The 17,471-nt window shown below is 35.3% G+C and overlaps 2 protein-coding genes across 2 annotated transcripts; one reads left to right on the forward strand and one right to left on the reverse strand.

The window, feature by feature from the left end:
• Positions 1-8,493: 8,493 nt before the first annotated feature.
• Positions 8,494-9,803, forward strand: LOC112771390 (probable glutathione S-transferase parC). Its single transcript, XM_025816118.2, has 2 exons — positions 8,494-8,849; positions 9,291-9,803. Exons 1-2 carry the CDS (start codon positions 8,523-8,525, stop codon positions 9,642-9,644), a joined length of 681 nt encoding a protein of 226 aa, XP_025671903.1. The 5' UTR covers positions 8,494-8,522; the 3' UTR covers positions 9,645-9,803.
• Positions 9,804-11,001: 1,198 nt separating this feature from the next.
• On the reverse strand, positions 11,002-12,759 carry LOC112771389 (probable glutathione S-transferase parC). The gene is made up of 2 exons (XM_025816117.2): positions 12,309-12,759; positions 11,002-11,578 (listed from the first exon to the last, which is right to left on the reverse strand). The coding sequence occupies exons 1-2, from the start codon at positions 12,645-12,647 to the stop codon at positions 11,231-11,233; spliced, it is 687 nt and encodes a 228-aa protein (XP_025671902.1). The 5' UTR covers positions 12,648-12,759; the 3' UTR covers positions 11,002-11,230.
• Between the last annotated feature and the right edge of the window lie 4,712 nt (positions 12,760-17,471).

Raw genomic sequence — 17,471 nt, forward strand, 5'->3', positions numbered from 1 at the left:
TCCACCACCGCTCTCCAATGACGCCCTCACGCTAGAACTAAGAGAGCTTGACTCTCAATTCTAAAGGCAACAAGAGGGGACGGAAAAGGAGTTTAAGGAGCCAGAAGCCAAAATGGCTATCATAGCGGAAGCCGTTAGCAATATGGTCTCATCCCGCCTAAGCCTATGTGATCAAGGCACTCCCATTGTTGAATGTGGAGAAGCAATCAAGGAGCATAGTGAGGGAGTGAGTTTAGAGCTTCAAGGTGAAGAAGAAGAGTTGAAGCAAGGAGTGCAACAAGAGGAGGAAGTTGAGATAATTGAGCCGAAAGAAGTGGTTGAAGATCTAGGAGATGTTGGAAGTCCATGGGAATGTAACATTAGAGAGCCCTCTTTCAAGAAGCTTGATATTGATGTTGAGGAGGGTGTACAACCTCCAAGGCATATCATGGTGAAAAACTTTGAAGAGGTTGATCAAGAGATGGATTCAATCATTGACGAATTCTTATGTGTAATTGAATCCCCTCGCATTGGGCTTGACATGGAGATTGAAAAGGAAGATACCTCACCTCCCATACCCTTGGTAAGTAATAAAGAAAAGATTGAATTAGAAGGAAGCTACCAAGAGGAAGAGGTTGAGCAAGAAGCAAGCTCCATCATTGAAGATGATTCCACACCAACCAATGAGTCTTTTGGAATTGATGAATCTCCCTCATTGTGCTATGAAATTGATGACAAGGAGGACCGTGCACAACCTCCAACACATGGTTTGAGCAATGAGAGGTGCATAGAAGAAGTTGGTGAGCAAAGAATTGAACTTAAAGAAGCTTGCAAAGAGGTGGAAGTTGCAAAGGAAGACCACAAGGGAATGGATCTCGCATTGGCTAAGTGTGGGGAGGTCCCCCTTCCTAAGTCACCATCATCCAACACAACATTCAAGTGGGTAAAACTTCTATCTCTAATCTTTACTTTCCCACTTGAATATGGTTTGATTGAAAATGATGGTCAACTTAGAGCCCTTTGTGAAATTAAGAGTTAGAGAGAATTGTGTAGTGGTTGGAAACATCACTCTAAGTTCATGATGGTTGCATGCTCGAAGTTGAATAGCAATGGTTGGTGGAGAACCAAATTTCATGGGTCTAGGAGAGTGTTTGGATGTTTAATTGAAAATTCACAAGCCTTGTCACCCAGATTTAACTATGGCAGTCAACAAGAAGATGGGTGCAAGAACAAGGTTTGGGACCCCGGAATCCATTTCAACAATCAAAACTCTTAGGGCCTTATCATTTACTTAAGCTTACTTGAAGGCTTTATGCGCCTAATTTGGGATCCCGGTGGACATTGGAGATGCAAATATTGGTGGGGATTCAAGGATGGATTCAAGCATAAGCCACCATAGCAAGGACCCCATCAATGGTCCAACTTAAGGACTTTAACTAAAAGTGCTAGGTGGGAGACACCCCCCCATGGTAAAATCTTTCCTTTTTCTCTTTTGTAAATATTGGTAAAATTAGCTTAATTTCATGTTTTTATTGATTTGTTGAGTTTAGTTGGTAGTTTAGTATATTGAATAAGGTTTTATGGTATTTTGATAGTTGTTTGGAGGGTTGGAAAGTTTGGTTTGGTGTAAAAATATGAAAAATTTTGAAAAAAAAAAAAACAGAGCACCAATCCACGCATACGCGTGACCCAAGCATTTTCAACCATCCACGCACACGCGTCAAACCTCCCCACACTTAAACCAAGCATGTCCTCATGCTAAGAATAAAGAAGGACAAGAAAAAGGGTATGAACATTTATTCAATGCAAAGAAACTATATGCACCTATCTATATGAATGCAACTATATGCAAAATGATTCTACCTACTTGGTCAAAAGCAAATCAATCTCCAAGAACATATATGAACAAGTGGGGGCTGAGATCATATGACGACTCACAAACTCTACCAATTCACATATCAAAAGAAGTTCAAATAGACTCGCAAGAAGAAAGCTCATGAAAGCCGGGAACAAGGATTGAGCATTGAACCCTCACCAGAAGTGTATCCGCTCTAGTCGCTCAAGTGTATAGGGTCGATTCACTCAATTCTCTTCTACTCATGCTTTCTAAGATTTGTTTTTTATCTAACAATCAACAATTATTCAATGCATGCATACATTCATCATGAGGACTTATTCATAGGTTGTAATGGGACTAGGGTAAAGGCAGGGATGCTTATATGGCTAAGTGAGCTTGAAATTTGAATCTTTGATTAACCTAAGTTCTCACTAAACACATATAACAACCTATACAATTCTAATACAATACCTAGCTACTCATGATTCTCACTTTTTCACACACTCATGCATTCTCTTTAATGCATTCTCTAATACAATTCTATTTAATATATGAGCATGTACCCAATTCCCAAAATTTTCAATCAAAAATGCAAAATACACTTTTACCTCAACCAATGTCCCAAGTTTTCCATACCCAAATGATACACACTCTCACTAGCCTAAGCTAATCAAAGATTCAAATTAAGGGACATTTATTGTTTTTCACTTAGGGGTAGTGATGTGCTAAAATTAAGAACAAAAGGGATTAAATAGGCTCAAAGTTGGCTAACAATGGTTGATGAAAGGTAGGCTATTTGGGTAATTGAGCTAAATGAAATGATGGTCTCAATCATATAAATGCATGTATACATGGAATAATGGACATAAAGAATCAAACAAATCAGAGATTACAATCATAGAAAGAGAACAATGCACACAAGAATGGAAAATAAGTGGTTATAAGATGTAACCACACCATAAGGCTCAAAACTCGCATGCTTGTGTCCTTAGCTCAAAAACCATGTTCCAAAATAAATTCTTCAAGCAAGTTCAACAAGAATTTTTTCAAATTGGTAGGGTGCCCTAAAACAATTTTTCTTGGAAGAGAAATTATCACCCTAACTAAGTAGTCCTAACATAGAAAGGGAGTGGTAAAATATGTACAGATTTTAACTATCATGCAACTTATCATGCAATGCAACAACTAACTAGCAAAGGAAATTAAGAATTGGTGTTGAAAGAAAAAGATTGTTACCCATGGAGGTCGGTCGGACGACCTCCCCACACTTAAAAATTTGCACCGTCCTCGGTGCATGCAAAGAAGAGCATGGACGGGTTGCTACAATTGATGAGTTTCTTCAAATGGTTGTGTGTATGAATTTATTTGTTGCCCCATTTAGAAGCTTTTACATTCGTTTTCTTCTTGGTGGCCAACCTAAAAGGAAAGAGAAAGAAGGATAATTAAGCCTATAACAAAGATATCAAAGCAAAAGAATATAGGCGGGGCTAATGCCAAATAAGAGTAAGGGTCTCACTTACATGTTAGCTACGCATGTAAGTGAGAGAGCAATATAGGCAAAGGGCATATCAACTAATACTTGATGCAAGAGTAAAGTCAAAGCATAAGTGAATAACATGAAGAGCATGTCGAGCATTAAGTTCAAACAAGAAGGAGTGGGTCATGAAAGACATGTAAGCTCATATCAATGCACAAAGGATACAAGGATCATCAAAGGTTAAGCATTGAATTAGAAATTTCATTATCCATCAATATCAAACAAGTCTAGAAGCACCAAGATTAACCAAGAAATTCTCAACAATTGAGTAAGTGAGTAACAGAATTCAACACCATTATTAAAATAAGAAACTTAAGGAAGAGAATAAGAATAAGCTATAAAAACAAAATTAAAATGTAATGAATAAAGGTATACAAATGCAATAAATAAAAGAAAATGAAAGGTGAGAGAAAAAACTCTTTTTTTTTTTGAAATAGAAAGGAAGATGAGAAAAGAAGAAAGGTAGAAAGAAAGAAGAAGGAAAGAAATGGAAAGAAGAGAAGATAAGAAGATGGTTGATGCAGGGCATGCCACGCGTGCGTGTCAGTGACGCGTGCGCGTGGAATGGTGAAATGGGTGCGACGCGTACGCGTCGGGCACGCGTGCGCGTCGATGGGTTATATCGAGAGCGACGCGTACTCGTGAGAAGCTTTGCACGAAAGGCACAGTGCGCGCGCGCTGTTCGCGTAATTCTCGGGAAAATGGCTTGGTGGTGAAAATATGCAATCCACGCGTACGCGTGCATGAAGCTCATACTTTAAGAAATTTACGTAAGACTACATATATGTTTGATAAAGTTTTGCATTATTTTAGAATATTCGATTTTATTTGAATGTGTTTTTGAAATATTGAAGTATTGTTGGTACTCACTTATGTACTATGAAATTGTAAAACATGTTTGAAATTTCTTTTAATTAAGAAAGTATGATTTAAAAGGATTTTTTTATGAGAAAATAGTATTTGATTTGATTTGATACTTGATATATTGGAAGAATCAAGAATATGATATATTTGAAACTATATGTTTTGAATTGGTTTGGGAGACTCATATTAAAAAATCGTAGTTCACGTCGGTAATGATGTTAACCTAGATGCATCTGACTCAGACCTCAACTAGTAAGAGTGTTGCTAGCCTAACGTGTAGGCCACATGTTGGATCTATTATTTTGTATGGATACACAAGAGAAAAGGGCTACTCTTAGAGGTGAAGCTGCCCAAGTGTGCACTATTTGATTTGATTTCTATACTGAGAATTCTCTTATTGATTTACTTATTTGTATAAATTATTATTTTCTAAATAAAATTACTTTGATAATAATGTTTATATGGTCTCATGTGAATTATAAATGTATTGTCTAGTCACAGAGTTGCAAAACTCACTCTATTTTTCTAAAAAATATTTTTTAGGAACAAAGATTCGAATATGTAAGACTTTTTATTCAAGAATAATGATCTGCATTGAGTACACATTCTTTGTCGAGTTCCTAATTAAACATTACATATTCCATATGTCATAGGCAGATCCAACCATATTAATCTATTTTATGTTTTTGTTAAAAAATAAAATGTGTAACTATTCATTCTAATATTTATAAATTTATTAAAAATATTTGTAACTTTTTTATTTACCTTATATTCAAATTTATTAGATTTGCTAGAAAATTATTTTTCTGAACGCCAATTATTTAGGCTGTAACAATAAGACGTGGAGGTGCCACTTTTCGGGATGGCATTTATCAATAACTACAGGTGACGGTGGGGTGTAATGTGGGTGCTGTGAGCGTTGCATTGTTGGTGCTCGGTGGTGTGGGTGTTGAGTGTTGCGTTATTGATATTGGTTGGCATGGGTGCTGTTTTTTGAGGGTTGTTTTATTTTGGCGCGTGAATAATTTGTTAAGTAGTCAATACCAATTGTATTTGTATACGTATAATAATACAATTACTGATTTTAGTGGCTGATTTTAATGTACAAATAATATTTTTGAATTAATATATATTAAATAGCATCGTTAATTAACTTGTTTTATATTTATTTAATTTTATTTTATATATATTCACTCTCATTAAAATTAACTATATTTTTCAATCATACACAATTTTTAAAATAAATATTGAATTTTGTTAAACATTTACAAATTAAGAAGAAGATAAAAATATCCTTTATCAATCACAATATATATTTCAATAAAGCTACCGTCCAAGCAATTTATCGACCAGGTCCTAACTAAGTTAGACACGCGCGTTTCTTTTTTTAACGCAGCCGTCATTGTCGTCTTCTTCTCTTATTTTATTTCTTCTCCTCTTTCTTTTTCCTCCTCATAGTCATTCTTCAATATCATTATCATGGTCATCTTTTCATCTTTTTCTTCTTTTATATATATGTTTAGAAAACTAAAGCACAAAAATTTTGTTATACAGTACAAAAATTTTAATGCATAATACAAAATTTTAAATGACCATATGCTTAAAACATTGAAATCCAACCAACAAAATATGCATAGTACAAAAAATTTGGTACACAACATAAAAAATTTAATGCACAATACAAAAATTTTAGAAGAACTATATATCCAAAATATTGATACCCAACTAACAAAATATATATAATACATAAATCTTTGATGCACAATAAAAAAATTTTGATGCACATCAGAAAAATTTTTGAAGGACCGTAATTAACTTTTTCAACCAACAAAATATATTCATAATAAAAATTTATGTGCACATAAAAATTTCAGTGCTATGAGTAAAAATTCTTGTGTCATGTATAAAATTTTTTATATTATATCATTAAAATTTTTATTATGTGCAAAAATTTTTATGTTTTGAGTAAAAAATTATGTGTTATATCAATAAATTTTATACTCTTTAACAAAAATTTCTATACGAAAAAAATTTGAAGAAGGAGAAGCGATAACACCTGCACACAATCTTTTTTTATTGACCTTGTGTTAATTTAGTTGAATTTGGCTAAAAAAATGTTTGCATATATAATATTATTCTATATTTTTTTTCTTATAATTATATGATGTAAATACTTGAAGAATGTAATAAATATTATCAATTAATAAATTATTAAAATAAAAAATAATTAATTAATTTAATCAAAAAATAAAATAAAAAACACTTATCATAGAATAAGATTTTATATAATTATTTAGTAATAACTGAATTAATCGATTTAATAAGTGAGTCAACAATTAAACCAGTTACTGATGAATTTAGCATGACCGTACCATGTCAATTACAGGTTTATAATATCCATGGAAATTCAACTTATTTGCTGACGCGTGGGATTACGTACTAACTCACAAACATGAGCATAGCAAGAATCCAACAAAGTAGTGATGGTATATACTTGCAAGCAAAACCCTCAAGCTTGGACCACTCCTACACTACAATTTTATTTTTCACCTACTCTTTTGTTTGTTGCTATTCTTCATTTCTTTGTATTTCTGTCATCTGCTTTTATTTGTCTTAATTTTAATTTGTTGCTTCAGTTTTCTTTATACTTTTAACTAAGTGATTTAAACAAAAGAATAAAAAAAGTTCACTACCGTACCCTAATTTCTTGATATATAAAAATTTATTATTCAATAATTCATAGTATAAAAATACTTTGTCCTAATAAAATGAATCTCTTAGAAGAAGTAAAACGAAAACGATTTTTGGCCGTTTTGAATCCTGTGACAGTAAGAAAAGACACAAAGTAGATTATGTCAAATGAAAAAAACAATGCATAGAAAACATCATCGTCGCCACCAAGGACACAATGCTATTTTTTTGAAATGCTTATTAAAATTGGAATAGTTTATTTCTATAATAAGCTCCAAAATCAATTATTTTTATTTATATTATATAAAAATTAAAATAATATTGTATTATACTAAGATTTTGGCATATAGTATTTCATACTATTGCCAAGTAATCCTAACAACAAGATTAATAATTTCTTATTCACTCATCCTATGAGAGATATATAATTCAATAGAACTTGACAATAAAAAGCACATTAATGATAAACATTAATTTTTATGTTATAACCAATTTATTTTGGATAAATGATTAAATTCGTCCTTAAAAAATTATTCATTTTTTGATGGCGCTAAAATGAGTTAATGTAGCATGTTAAGTGATATATATATATATATATATATATATAGGAGTCTTAATTTTTTTTCTTTTTTTATCAAAGATAGGAGACTCGAACCCGCAACCTTTTAATTGAGTATGGAGAGACTATGCCATTTGAGCTATAACTTATTGGCTACTAAAATTTTGAAAGATATGTGACTCGAACCCGCGACCTCTTAATTGAGTATGGGGAGTCTATGCTATTTGAGCTATAACCCATCGGCATATAGGAGTCTTAATTGACTATTAGCATAATAAATTTATGAAATTAGATTAAATGAAAGTCTAATTGAAAAGAGAACATGAGATATTGGAATTCTTCATTTTGGGATTTATTTGATCTAATTTCATAAACTTATCATGTTAACGGTCAAGTAAGACTATTAGCTAGATGTGTGTTGTGGTATCACTTAATATGTCACATCAACAAAATTTGACGCCGTTAGCAACGGAAGTAACGAAATGACTAAGATAACTAATTTAAAATATTTAAAGGACGAATTTAATTAAAAAAATCTTTCAAAAACTAATTTGGAGAATATAAATAACTTTTCAGAAACTAATTTAACCATTTACTCAAATTATTTTATAAATTAAAGTTAACAACACTTAAATCTAATTAAAATGATGATTGTTACAAGGGTAATTATCATCTTGATTAAGAGATCGAGGTCATTGTTATATGTTATCTAATACCATATGAGTATATGATATTTCTGATCAAAATTAAAGTAATTGCACACACATAATTGAAATAATTTCTTTTTATTCTGTGAGTTGAAATATAAGAGGAAATTGAAAAATTTTTATGGATTTCATAAGAACTTTAGTTAGAAATTTTTAAAACATTAAACTACTAACAAAATTAATATATCAATTAGTTTTAACTTTTAATAAAAATAATTATAAATTAATACAAAGTAAAAGTAATTTATCTAAAATGGCCTTTACATTAATTTCATAAAAAATTACACTATATCTAGTTGTCTATAAATTGAGTGTGCCATCAAAATTCATCATCATCGTTGAAAAACAATGGCAGAAAATGATGAAGTAATAATGCTGGATTTCTGGCTAAGCCCATATGCGAGGAGGGTCCAAATAGCACTAGAGGAAAAGGGCATCAAGTATGAGATCAAAGAAGAGGACTTGCCTAATAATAAGAGCACCTTACTCCTGCAAATGAATCCTGTTTATAAGAAAGTTCCAGTTCTTATTCATAATGGAAAACCCATTTGTGAGTCACTCGTTGTTCTTGAGTACATTGATGAGGTTTGGAATCATAAGTCTCCTTCGTTGCTGCCTTCTGATCCTTATCACAGAGCTCAAGCTAGATTCTGGGCTGATTATGTTGACAAGAAGGTACTTTTTTTTTTTAGTTTTTTTTTTTCAATTATGTTATATGTACAACAAAAATATTCATTAATTAACCACTACATAAGGAAGGAATACGTATTTAGGGTTCATGAAAAAATTTTGATTATGTTTTTCTAACGTTCTGGTAGTCGGATTATTTTATTAGACAAATATGTAAAGTATAATGATTAATTTTGTGTGTTTAGGAAATATTTTTGTAACTTTTTCCTTATATAAGCTTAACATTATATATGCAGTCAACTAATCATATCTTGATATAAAGGTGATTAGATTCTACATTTTCACTTTATTACTAACTGTTTTTACTTTAGAAGAATTTGATTCTGCAAATTTAATAGTGATAAACCATTTATTTTGTTATTTTATAACTTCTCTCGCTTTAAAAACTTTTTTCCTTATCGAATAACCCTTAGTATGATGAAGCAGATATACGACAATGCTATGAAGTTTTTCAAAACAGAAGGAGAAGAGAAAGAAGATGGAAAGAAAGGGTTGATCGAGGGCCTGAAAGTAATGGAAGAACAAGTTGGAGGAGACAGGACATATTTTGGTGGAGACAACATTGGACTTGTAGATGTGATACTTGTCCCATTGTTCAGTTGGTTCTACGTCTACAAATTCACTAACAACTTGAATTTTGTGAGCCAAGAAAGCTTCCCTAACCTCTTTGCTTGGGCCAAGAAGTGCACTGAGAGAGACTGTGTGTCCAAGTGTACTCCTAAGGAACAAAAGGTCTTTGAGCATTTTCAGCAGAGGAATCTCTTGAATTCTGATCAGTGAAATTCATGTATGCCATGCTTCTTTGTTGGGTGTTTTTTTATAATAACGGCATATATGGCACTTTGGTGTGCTATGCTATTTGTTTTGCTGCTTATTTGTATGCCTTTTAGTTAGTTTGTATTTGAAATAATAGTAAACTATCATTTTTACCCATGAAAATTTTAAACGCCGACAAATCTATTCACGAACAAAGAGAAATTACAGTTGTATTCATAAAAGATGAGTTTCATATGACAAAATTATCCAAACATTGAAAAATCACCTAAAATCTCCAAATTGCCCTTTTTTTAACCCTAATCTCAACCTCCTTCTTCCAAATCTCAACCATCCCTTTATTCTTTTTATGGATTTCATCATTTCTATCACTAACATCACCACCACTGCCACCACCAACCGTCAGTCTCACCTTCCTCCTTCTTTACTGTCGCAACACCACCACTACCACCACCACCAAGCTATGCTATACTCCATGCAACTGAGAACACTCCTGAGTCTATGACACCTGGATTTTTTCATAAATTCACTCGACGTCCTACTTTTCTCTCTAGCTACTAATGCACCCAAGCTTCCTTTCCACCCTGTCCCGTTCTCTCTCTCTCTCTCTCGCTCTCTCTCTAAAACACTTAAACGGCAATCACTTCTCTCTTCAACTTCACTTCCCTCTCTTTTTGCGATTCCTGGTTTACGTTCTCTTTTCGCTGTTACTGCTACTCTATAATCTCTCTCCGGCATGACTACAATATCTGTACTCAAGTCTCACTGCTACCTCCAAGATTGACGGTGGAGCAGCGGTGATTGCGGTTTCTCAGATGGTGGTGGATTTGGATTTTGACATGGCTGGTTTTGAAATATCGTAACCCTCTATGTTTTGGAGAAGAAGATAATTGCAAAACAAAATAAAGAAGAAGGTCAAGTGAAACACGTGCTACTTTGCTGTTGCCATGCTCGATCATTATTGTCGTTGGTGTTGCGACAGTGGAAAAGAAAGAAGGTGAGGCTAACAGTTGGAAAAGGATAATTCGGAGTTTTTAGGTGATTTTTTAATATTTGGTTAATTTTGTTATATGAAACCCATCTTTCATGGATACAATTGTATTTTTTTTTTCGCGGATAAATTTGTCAACGTTTAAAACTTTATGGGTAGAAATGATAGTTTACTTTTTATATAATTAAGTTAAATCTTTCCTTTTGTTTTGATACAATTTTCAATAATAATTCATCATTTTGGTTAGAAAATTAAAAACTTACTTATACAAATTTATAATTATAATATGCACAAAATTGTGAGTTTACAAAAAAGAATATTTTTTTGTTAGTCTTAAAAAAAGAAAAATACCATCACCGGAATCGTCTACTATGGCCACAAAATGAGTCTATATTCAAACTCCAAACATCAAAAGAACAGGTGATGAGCCACCATATATGCTATACACAAGTGAGTTCATATAATTCAATATGTAGATAGTACTTAACTATTATTACTAGCTATATAACCAATGCAATTTGGAAATTGGGGGATAGATGTTGTGGGAAACAAATATTATTTGCTCTATCTACTTTGATACATGAGTTCACCAGAGCTTTCCCTAGTCCATCAAAAACTTATTCTTGTAATCCAAAACAGACTCATAAACTTCCTTCCCATCTGCAAGAGTTATAGAAACACTTTTTCTCTTCATGCATCTATTAGCCCATGAGATGATATTTGGACAAAATGTCTCAAGTTTGAAGTTTCCAAACATCTCATATGTATAAAACCAGCAATAGAAAGGGATGAGAGCAACATCAACAAACCCAAATTGCTCCCCTCCAAAATAAGGCTTGTCCCCGAGAAACTCCTCCAATTGTTTCAAGCTCTCAATGAAGCCCTTCTTAGCCAACTCTTGCTCATCTCCCTTGGAATTAGTCCATATTCTCCTAGAAAAATGATACACCTGCATTGATTTTGGAGAAAATTACATTGCTACATCGTCATTAGGTGATATTGTACACTAACATTTTCTAGAATCTAGATTATATATCATGGCACTTGTTAATTTTATATTTTGTAAAAATATAATGTTAAATAATCAACAAAATTTATTATTTTCAGCAACACATTTAATTAAATTTATTTAAACACTAAAGACTAAATTCTAGACCGTAAGCTCTAAATCCTAAATTGTAATAGTATATATAAAAAAAAAAAGATTGGCTCAAAATATTGCCTAATATTAATAGAACGTATTCATTGCTTAACATTTCTTTATTTTAACATAGATTTTGTAGCTTCACATATTAATTCAAAACATGAATGTTATGTATGCGTAAAAGAAAGCGGTTTTGCTAGGTATACAATGATTTTTGTAAATAATGTGAATAATGGGTTTTAGAATTGACCCAATAAAGTAAAAAAATACTCCACCTCCAAATTATGTCATAAACCTTAATATTAGAATAATCATCTGCACACCTAGTGAATTGAATATCCAGTCATTATTAACTGTAAATGAGTAAATCGAATAAAAAAAATAACCATCCAATTAAAAATAATGAACATAATCATCTGCATACCTATTAAATTGAACATTCAACATATCTATTATTCACATTATTTACTATTCTCATTGTCTATTTATAATTTTCCAAAAGAAAGTGTGAAGAACTAATGAGTCATCAATTTACCTTCTGATCTACAAAATCAGCCCAGAATCTGGCTTGCGCTTTGTCATAGGGATCAAAAGGAAGCAACATTGGAGCATTATTATTGTTGTTGTTCCAAACCATATCAATATACTCAACAATTATGAGGGACTCACATATTGGTCTCCCATTATGTATAAGAACTGGGATTTTCTTTTGAACTGGATTCATTTCTAAGAGCAAGGAGCTCTTGTTGATAAGATCTTCCTCCTTGTACTCATACTTGATTTCTTTCTCTTCCAATGCTATTCTTGCTCTCATGCCAAACATGCTGAACCCTGAGCCCAACAAAACAACATTATTGTTGCTATTGTCCCCCATTGTAAGAAGACTCAACAAGGGAAGTGAGATAGGGATGTAGCAATGCAAGAGGACAAAGCCTATATAAACCGTTAGATATTTTTGTGAGTTCTTAACTTGGACATAGGATAAGTATGAAAAAAGGTCAACAAGGGCGGCAACCAGATAGAAAACTAGACTATAGGGTAAAATATTATTTTGGTATTTGAGTTACGAAAAATGGTATGATAATTATATTCAACTATGTTATTTGTACATAAAAAAATTAATAATTAAATTAGTTATTTATATAATATATATATTAAAATACATAATAAATATTAAAAATAAATTAAATATACATAAATATATAATAATTAATTTTGTGACTAATTTTTAGTATATATATATTTTAATCATATATATTCAATTAAATTTATACTTTTAAGTCATCCATAAAATAAGAAAAAATTATAAAGCTGTGGCTGTGTTATTCTTTAGTTTCTTTACACCATTTTTATTTTTTTCGCCCTCAGTTGGATTATAATTTTTTTTAATTTGTGTTTATCATTAATTAGTGTGAAATTCTTGGATAGAAATGATTCCATCTCAACAACATAACACAACACATTCACAACCACTCACTAGAATGTAACAAGGTATTATTAGCATGGTGATATTGTCGTCTAGATTGGCCCAAACAGATTAGAAAAGCTGAAATGATAATAAGTAAAGCAAGTGAAATATTACAAAGCAAATACTATATAAGTATTGTTAGAAACAAGAGACTGAGAGAATAATATGAAAAGTGTATTATTGAGTTGTGATCGAAAGTACAATATACAAGAGGTATTTATAGCTGCTAAATGAATCAGAGTAATAAAGGCATAGAATTCTATAATTAATATACAGATATACTATATAAATATAGACGATACTAATTGATCCTAATTGATGCTAATGATTCTCTAACATCCCCCCTCAAACTCAAGTGGGAGCTAAGGATACCAACTTGAGTTTGGATAACAAAGTCCGAAAGCGAGTCGGGTGATGAGCTTTCGTGAAGATATCAGCAGTCTGATCCAGTGTCCCAACGGCAATGAGACGAACAGCATCAATAAGGATACGTTGTCGAACAAAGTGACAATCAATCTCAATGTATTTGGTGCGTTCATGAAACACATCATTATGGGCAATCTGAATAGCACTGCGGTTATCACAAAAAACATCAGTAGGAGACGACTGAGGAGCACCCAGATCTTCGAGAAGCCAACGAACCGAGATAACCTCAGCAGTGGTGTCAGCGAGGGCACGGTACTCAGCTTCTGTGCTTGAGCGAGCAGTGAATGTTTGCTTCTTAGCACGCCAAGAGATGAGAGCGTCGCCAAGAAACAAACAGTAACCAGTAGTAGAACGACGATCAGTGGGATCACCAGCCCAATCAGCATCAGAGTATGCCTGAAGGGTCAAAGAGGAATGGGCAGAAAAATGAAGGCCATGAAATAGAGTGCCTTTGACATACCGAAGAATGCGAAGAACTGCCGCATAGTGAGTAGTACGAGGAGCTGACAAGAACTGGCTGAGGACATGAACCGGATAGGCAATGTCTGGTCGGGTGACAGTCAAGTAGACGAGACCTCCAACTAACTGGCGATAAAGTGTCGGATTATCCAAAACAGTGCCATCCATAGGGGTAAATCGAACATTAGGCTCAAGAGGAGTAGACTCAGTGCGACTATCTGTAATCCCAGCGCGAGCAAGAAGATCTGAAGCATACTTAGCCTGAGAGAGATAGATGCCATCATCGGTGGAGATGACCTCAAGACCAAGAAAATACCTGAGAGAACCAAGATCTTTCATCTCAAAGGTACAGTGAAGTGAGGCCTTGAGAGCAGAGATACCATCAACATCATCCCCAGTGATTATCATGTCATCAACATACAAAAGTAGAAGAACAACTCCACGTTCGCTTTTACGAATGAAGAGCGCATTCTCATGAGGGCTAGAAGTAAAACCAAGACTGCATATGGTAGTGCTGAACTTGTCAAACCATTCACGAGGAGCTTGCTTAAGTCCATAAAGTGCCTTGCGAAGGAGACAAACCTTATCAGAAGGACAAGGATATCCCGGAGGTGGTTTCATATAGACTGTCTTTTTCAAATCCCCATTAAGAAATGCATTCTTCACATCCATCTGACTGAGAGACCATTTTTTAACCGCGGCAATGGCAAGAAGAGCTCGAACAGACGTAAGGCGAGCGACAGGGGCAAAAGTCTCTTCATAATCAATACCATACTCTTGCGTACAACCTTGAGCAACCAAGCGGGCCTTATAACGGTCAATAGAGCCATCAGAGCGAGTCTTGATCTTGTATACCCATCTACTGCCCACAACTTCCTGATCAGAAGGAGGATCAACCAGATCCCAAGTGTGTGCTTTTTCAAGTGCCTGTAATTCTTCTTGCATTGCTTGTTGCCAATTTGGGTTTGAGGAGGCTTCTCTGAATGTCTTAGGTTCATGTTGATGAAGAATAGTAGAAAAGCAATGGTAATCAAGAAGATGAGGAGGTGGATTCCTTACCCTAGAAGAACGAGCGGGAGGAGGAGGCATGACGGTAGGAGCAGGATCATCGTCCGGTCTGGAATCATCGGGAGATGGAGAAGGCGGAGGAACAGGAGGCTGTGGAGGGTCACTCGAGATAGAACCTGTAGAATCATCACTAGGAAAAAGATCAACATTGGGGTTAGTAAACAAAGGTGACTGAGTAGTAGGAATCGACTCAAAGGATGAGAACCGAGAAAACATGTGGTGCTCCCAAAAGACAACATGACGAGATATACGAATACGTTTAGAAAGAGGATCCCAACAACGATAACCCTTGTGTTCAGTGCCATAACCAAGAAAACAACACAGTATCGAGCTCCGCCCATAGAGGCAGTGGGAGCGGGGCCCCAAACATCAGAGTGAATGAGATCAAAAGGAGAGCAAGCAAGAGATGAATTATTGTGAAAAGATAAAGCAGGTTGTTTGGCAGTTTGGCAAGAAATACAGTCAAAAGATTCATTCGGAACCTGACCTAAAATACCCTGAGATACAAGAGGACGCAGTTTTCCTAAGGAGGTGTGGGCAAGACGTTGATGCCATAAGTGAAGGGTAGAGGGAGAAGAAGCAGCACAGAGATTTGGTACAGGAGGAATATGAAGACTATCGAGTTCAAACAACCTTCCGACCTTACGTCCAGTCCCGATGATCTGTCCCGTCCGAGGATCCTGTACACGACAACCAGAAACAGAAAAGGTGACTTCAAAACCCAGATCAACAAGTTGACCAACAGAAATAAGATTGAAGTTTAATTTGGGAATGTAGTAAGTATCAGGAAGAGTAAGAGATGACTGAGATATAGAACCCTTGTGTGTTGCATGCAAGAGGGAGCCATTTGCAGTATTGACAGAAGGTCCATGTGTAGTTGCAGACATGGACGAGAAAATATTACGCAACGGAGACATGTGATTAAAGCAACCCGAGTCAAAGTACCATTTAGAAGTACCTGGAGGGCTCGATAAAGCAGCAGGGGTATTACCAGAAACAGAGAGAAGACGCTGTAGAAGAGATGCAATATCAGATAGAGAGACAGTGGTAGGTTCAGTAGTAGCAGCAACAGCAGAAGCAGGCGCAGGACGTGGTGGACGAGTAGGACAGGTAGTAAGCAAATGTCCCGAGAGCTTGCAATAACGGCAGAACAACTGTGAACAATGGTAGCTAATATGCCCTTTCTGGTGGCAAGTGCGACATTCAACAGAGGGACAGCTGGAGAACGGGTGCCCGAAACGGTTACAGTTGCGACAGAAGGCCCCCTTTCTGTCTGTGGTAGCAAAAACATCTGATTTTTCCATAAAAGTAGTCATAGAGAACAAGGAGAGGAGAGAAAAACTGCAATTTCGGAGCAGAAAATGAGGAAACGGATGGCAAAATCGGAAAGAGCTCACCAAAAAACCTTAGGGAGGGTCCCACTTGTCTGCCACGTCAGCGATGTGTCAGCGCCACGTCAGCGATGCGTCAGCGCCACGTCAGCGAGCGACGACACGTGGCAGCACCGGATAGGCGGAAGGGGGGCACGCTGGCGCACAGGTGGCACACGGGTCAAGGCAGGGTCGGGTCGGGTCGTCACGGGTCAGGGTTGCCAACCAGCTTACCGGGTGACACGTGGACGCTCCAGGGACGTCCGATCTGAACGAAGATCCAACGGCTGCTGAAGCTTCTGGATGAAAAAAATGGTGGTGGACAGCGATGTTCTGACGGCGCGTGGAGGCGCGTGCGGTGGTCTTTGGCGGCGATCTCGGCGGCGTTGGAAAGCTGACGGAGAGAAGAACACGATGATACTGGAGGTGACAAACCAAAGCGTCGGAAACAGCTCGAAAATTGCGATCAAAGAGGCATGAGTGGCAGCGGGAGGGAAGATCAAACTGGTCGTGGCAGCGACTTTCGGCGGCGCGTGGAGGTGCGTTCGGAGGCGGATGGCGACGGTTCTGGTTTCGTTGGAATCACGGCGACAAGACGAACAAGATGGTTATGGGGGTGACGAACCAAAGCGTCAAAAAGAGAACGAAAAAGGAGGCCAAAGAACACTGCCGACAAGGAAAAACAAAGGGGCTATGAACTAATATTCATCGGAAAAAAAAAGACCTAAGCTCTTGATACCATGTTAGAAACAAGAGACTGAGAGAATAATATGAAAAGTGTATTATTGAGTTGTGATCGAAAGTACAATATACAAGAGGTATTTATAGCTGCTAAATGAATCAGAGTAATAAAGGCATAGAATCCTATAATTAATATACAGATATACTATATAAATATAGACGATAC

Source organism: Arachis hypogaea, chromosome 18 (assembly GCF_003086295.3).
Source record: "Arachis hypogaea cultivar Tifrunner chromosome 18, arahy.Tifrunner.gnm2.J5K5, whole genome shotgun sequence".
Taxonomy (NCBI): domain Eukaryota; kingdom Viridiplantae; phylum Streptophyta; class Magnoliopsida; order Fabales; family Fabaceae; genus Arachis; species Arachis hypogaea.

What these genes read in the sequence shown, in the direction of transcription:
- LOC112771390 (XM_025816118.2), top strand. Translation starts at nt 8,523, where the DNA reads ATGGCAGAAAATGATGAAGTAATAATGCTGGATTTCTGGCTAAGCCCA. An exon ending in CTGATTATGTTGACAAGAAG is followed by an intron (nt 8,850 to 9,290) that starts GTACTTTTTTTT and finishes ATGATGAAGCAG; the next exon opens with ATATACGACAATGCTATGAA.
- LOC112771389 (XM_025816117.2), bottom strand. Translation starts at nt 12,647, where the DNA reads ATGGGGGACAATAGCAACAATAATGTTGTTTTGTTGGGCTCAGGGTTC. An exon ending in CTGATTTTGTAGATCAGAAG is followed by an intron (nt 11,579 to 12,308) that starts GTAAATTGATGA and finishes AAATCAATGCAG; the next exon opens with GTGTATCATTTTTCTAGGAG.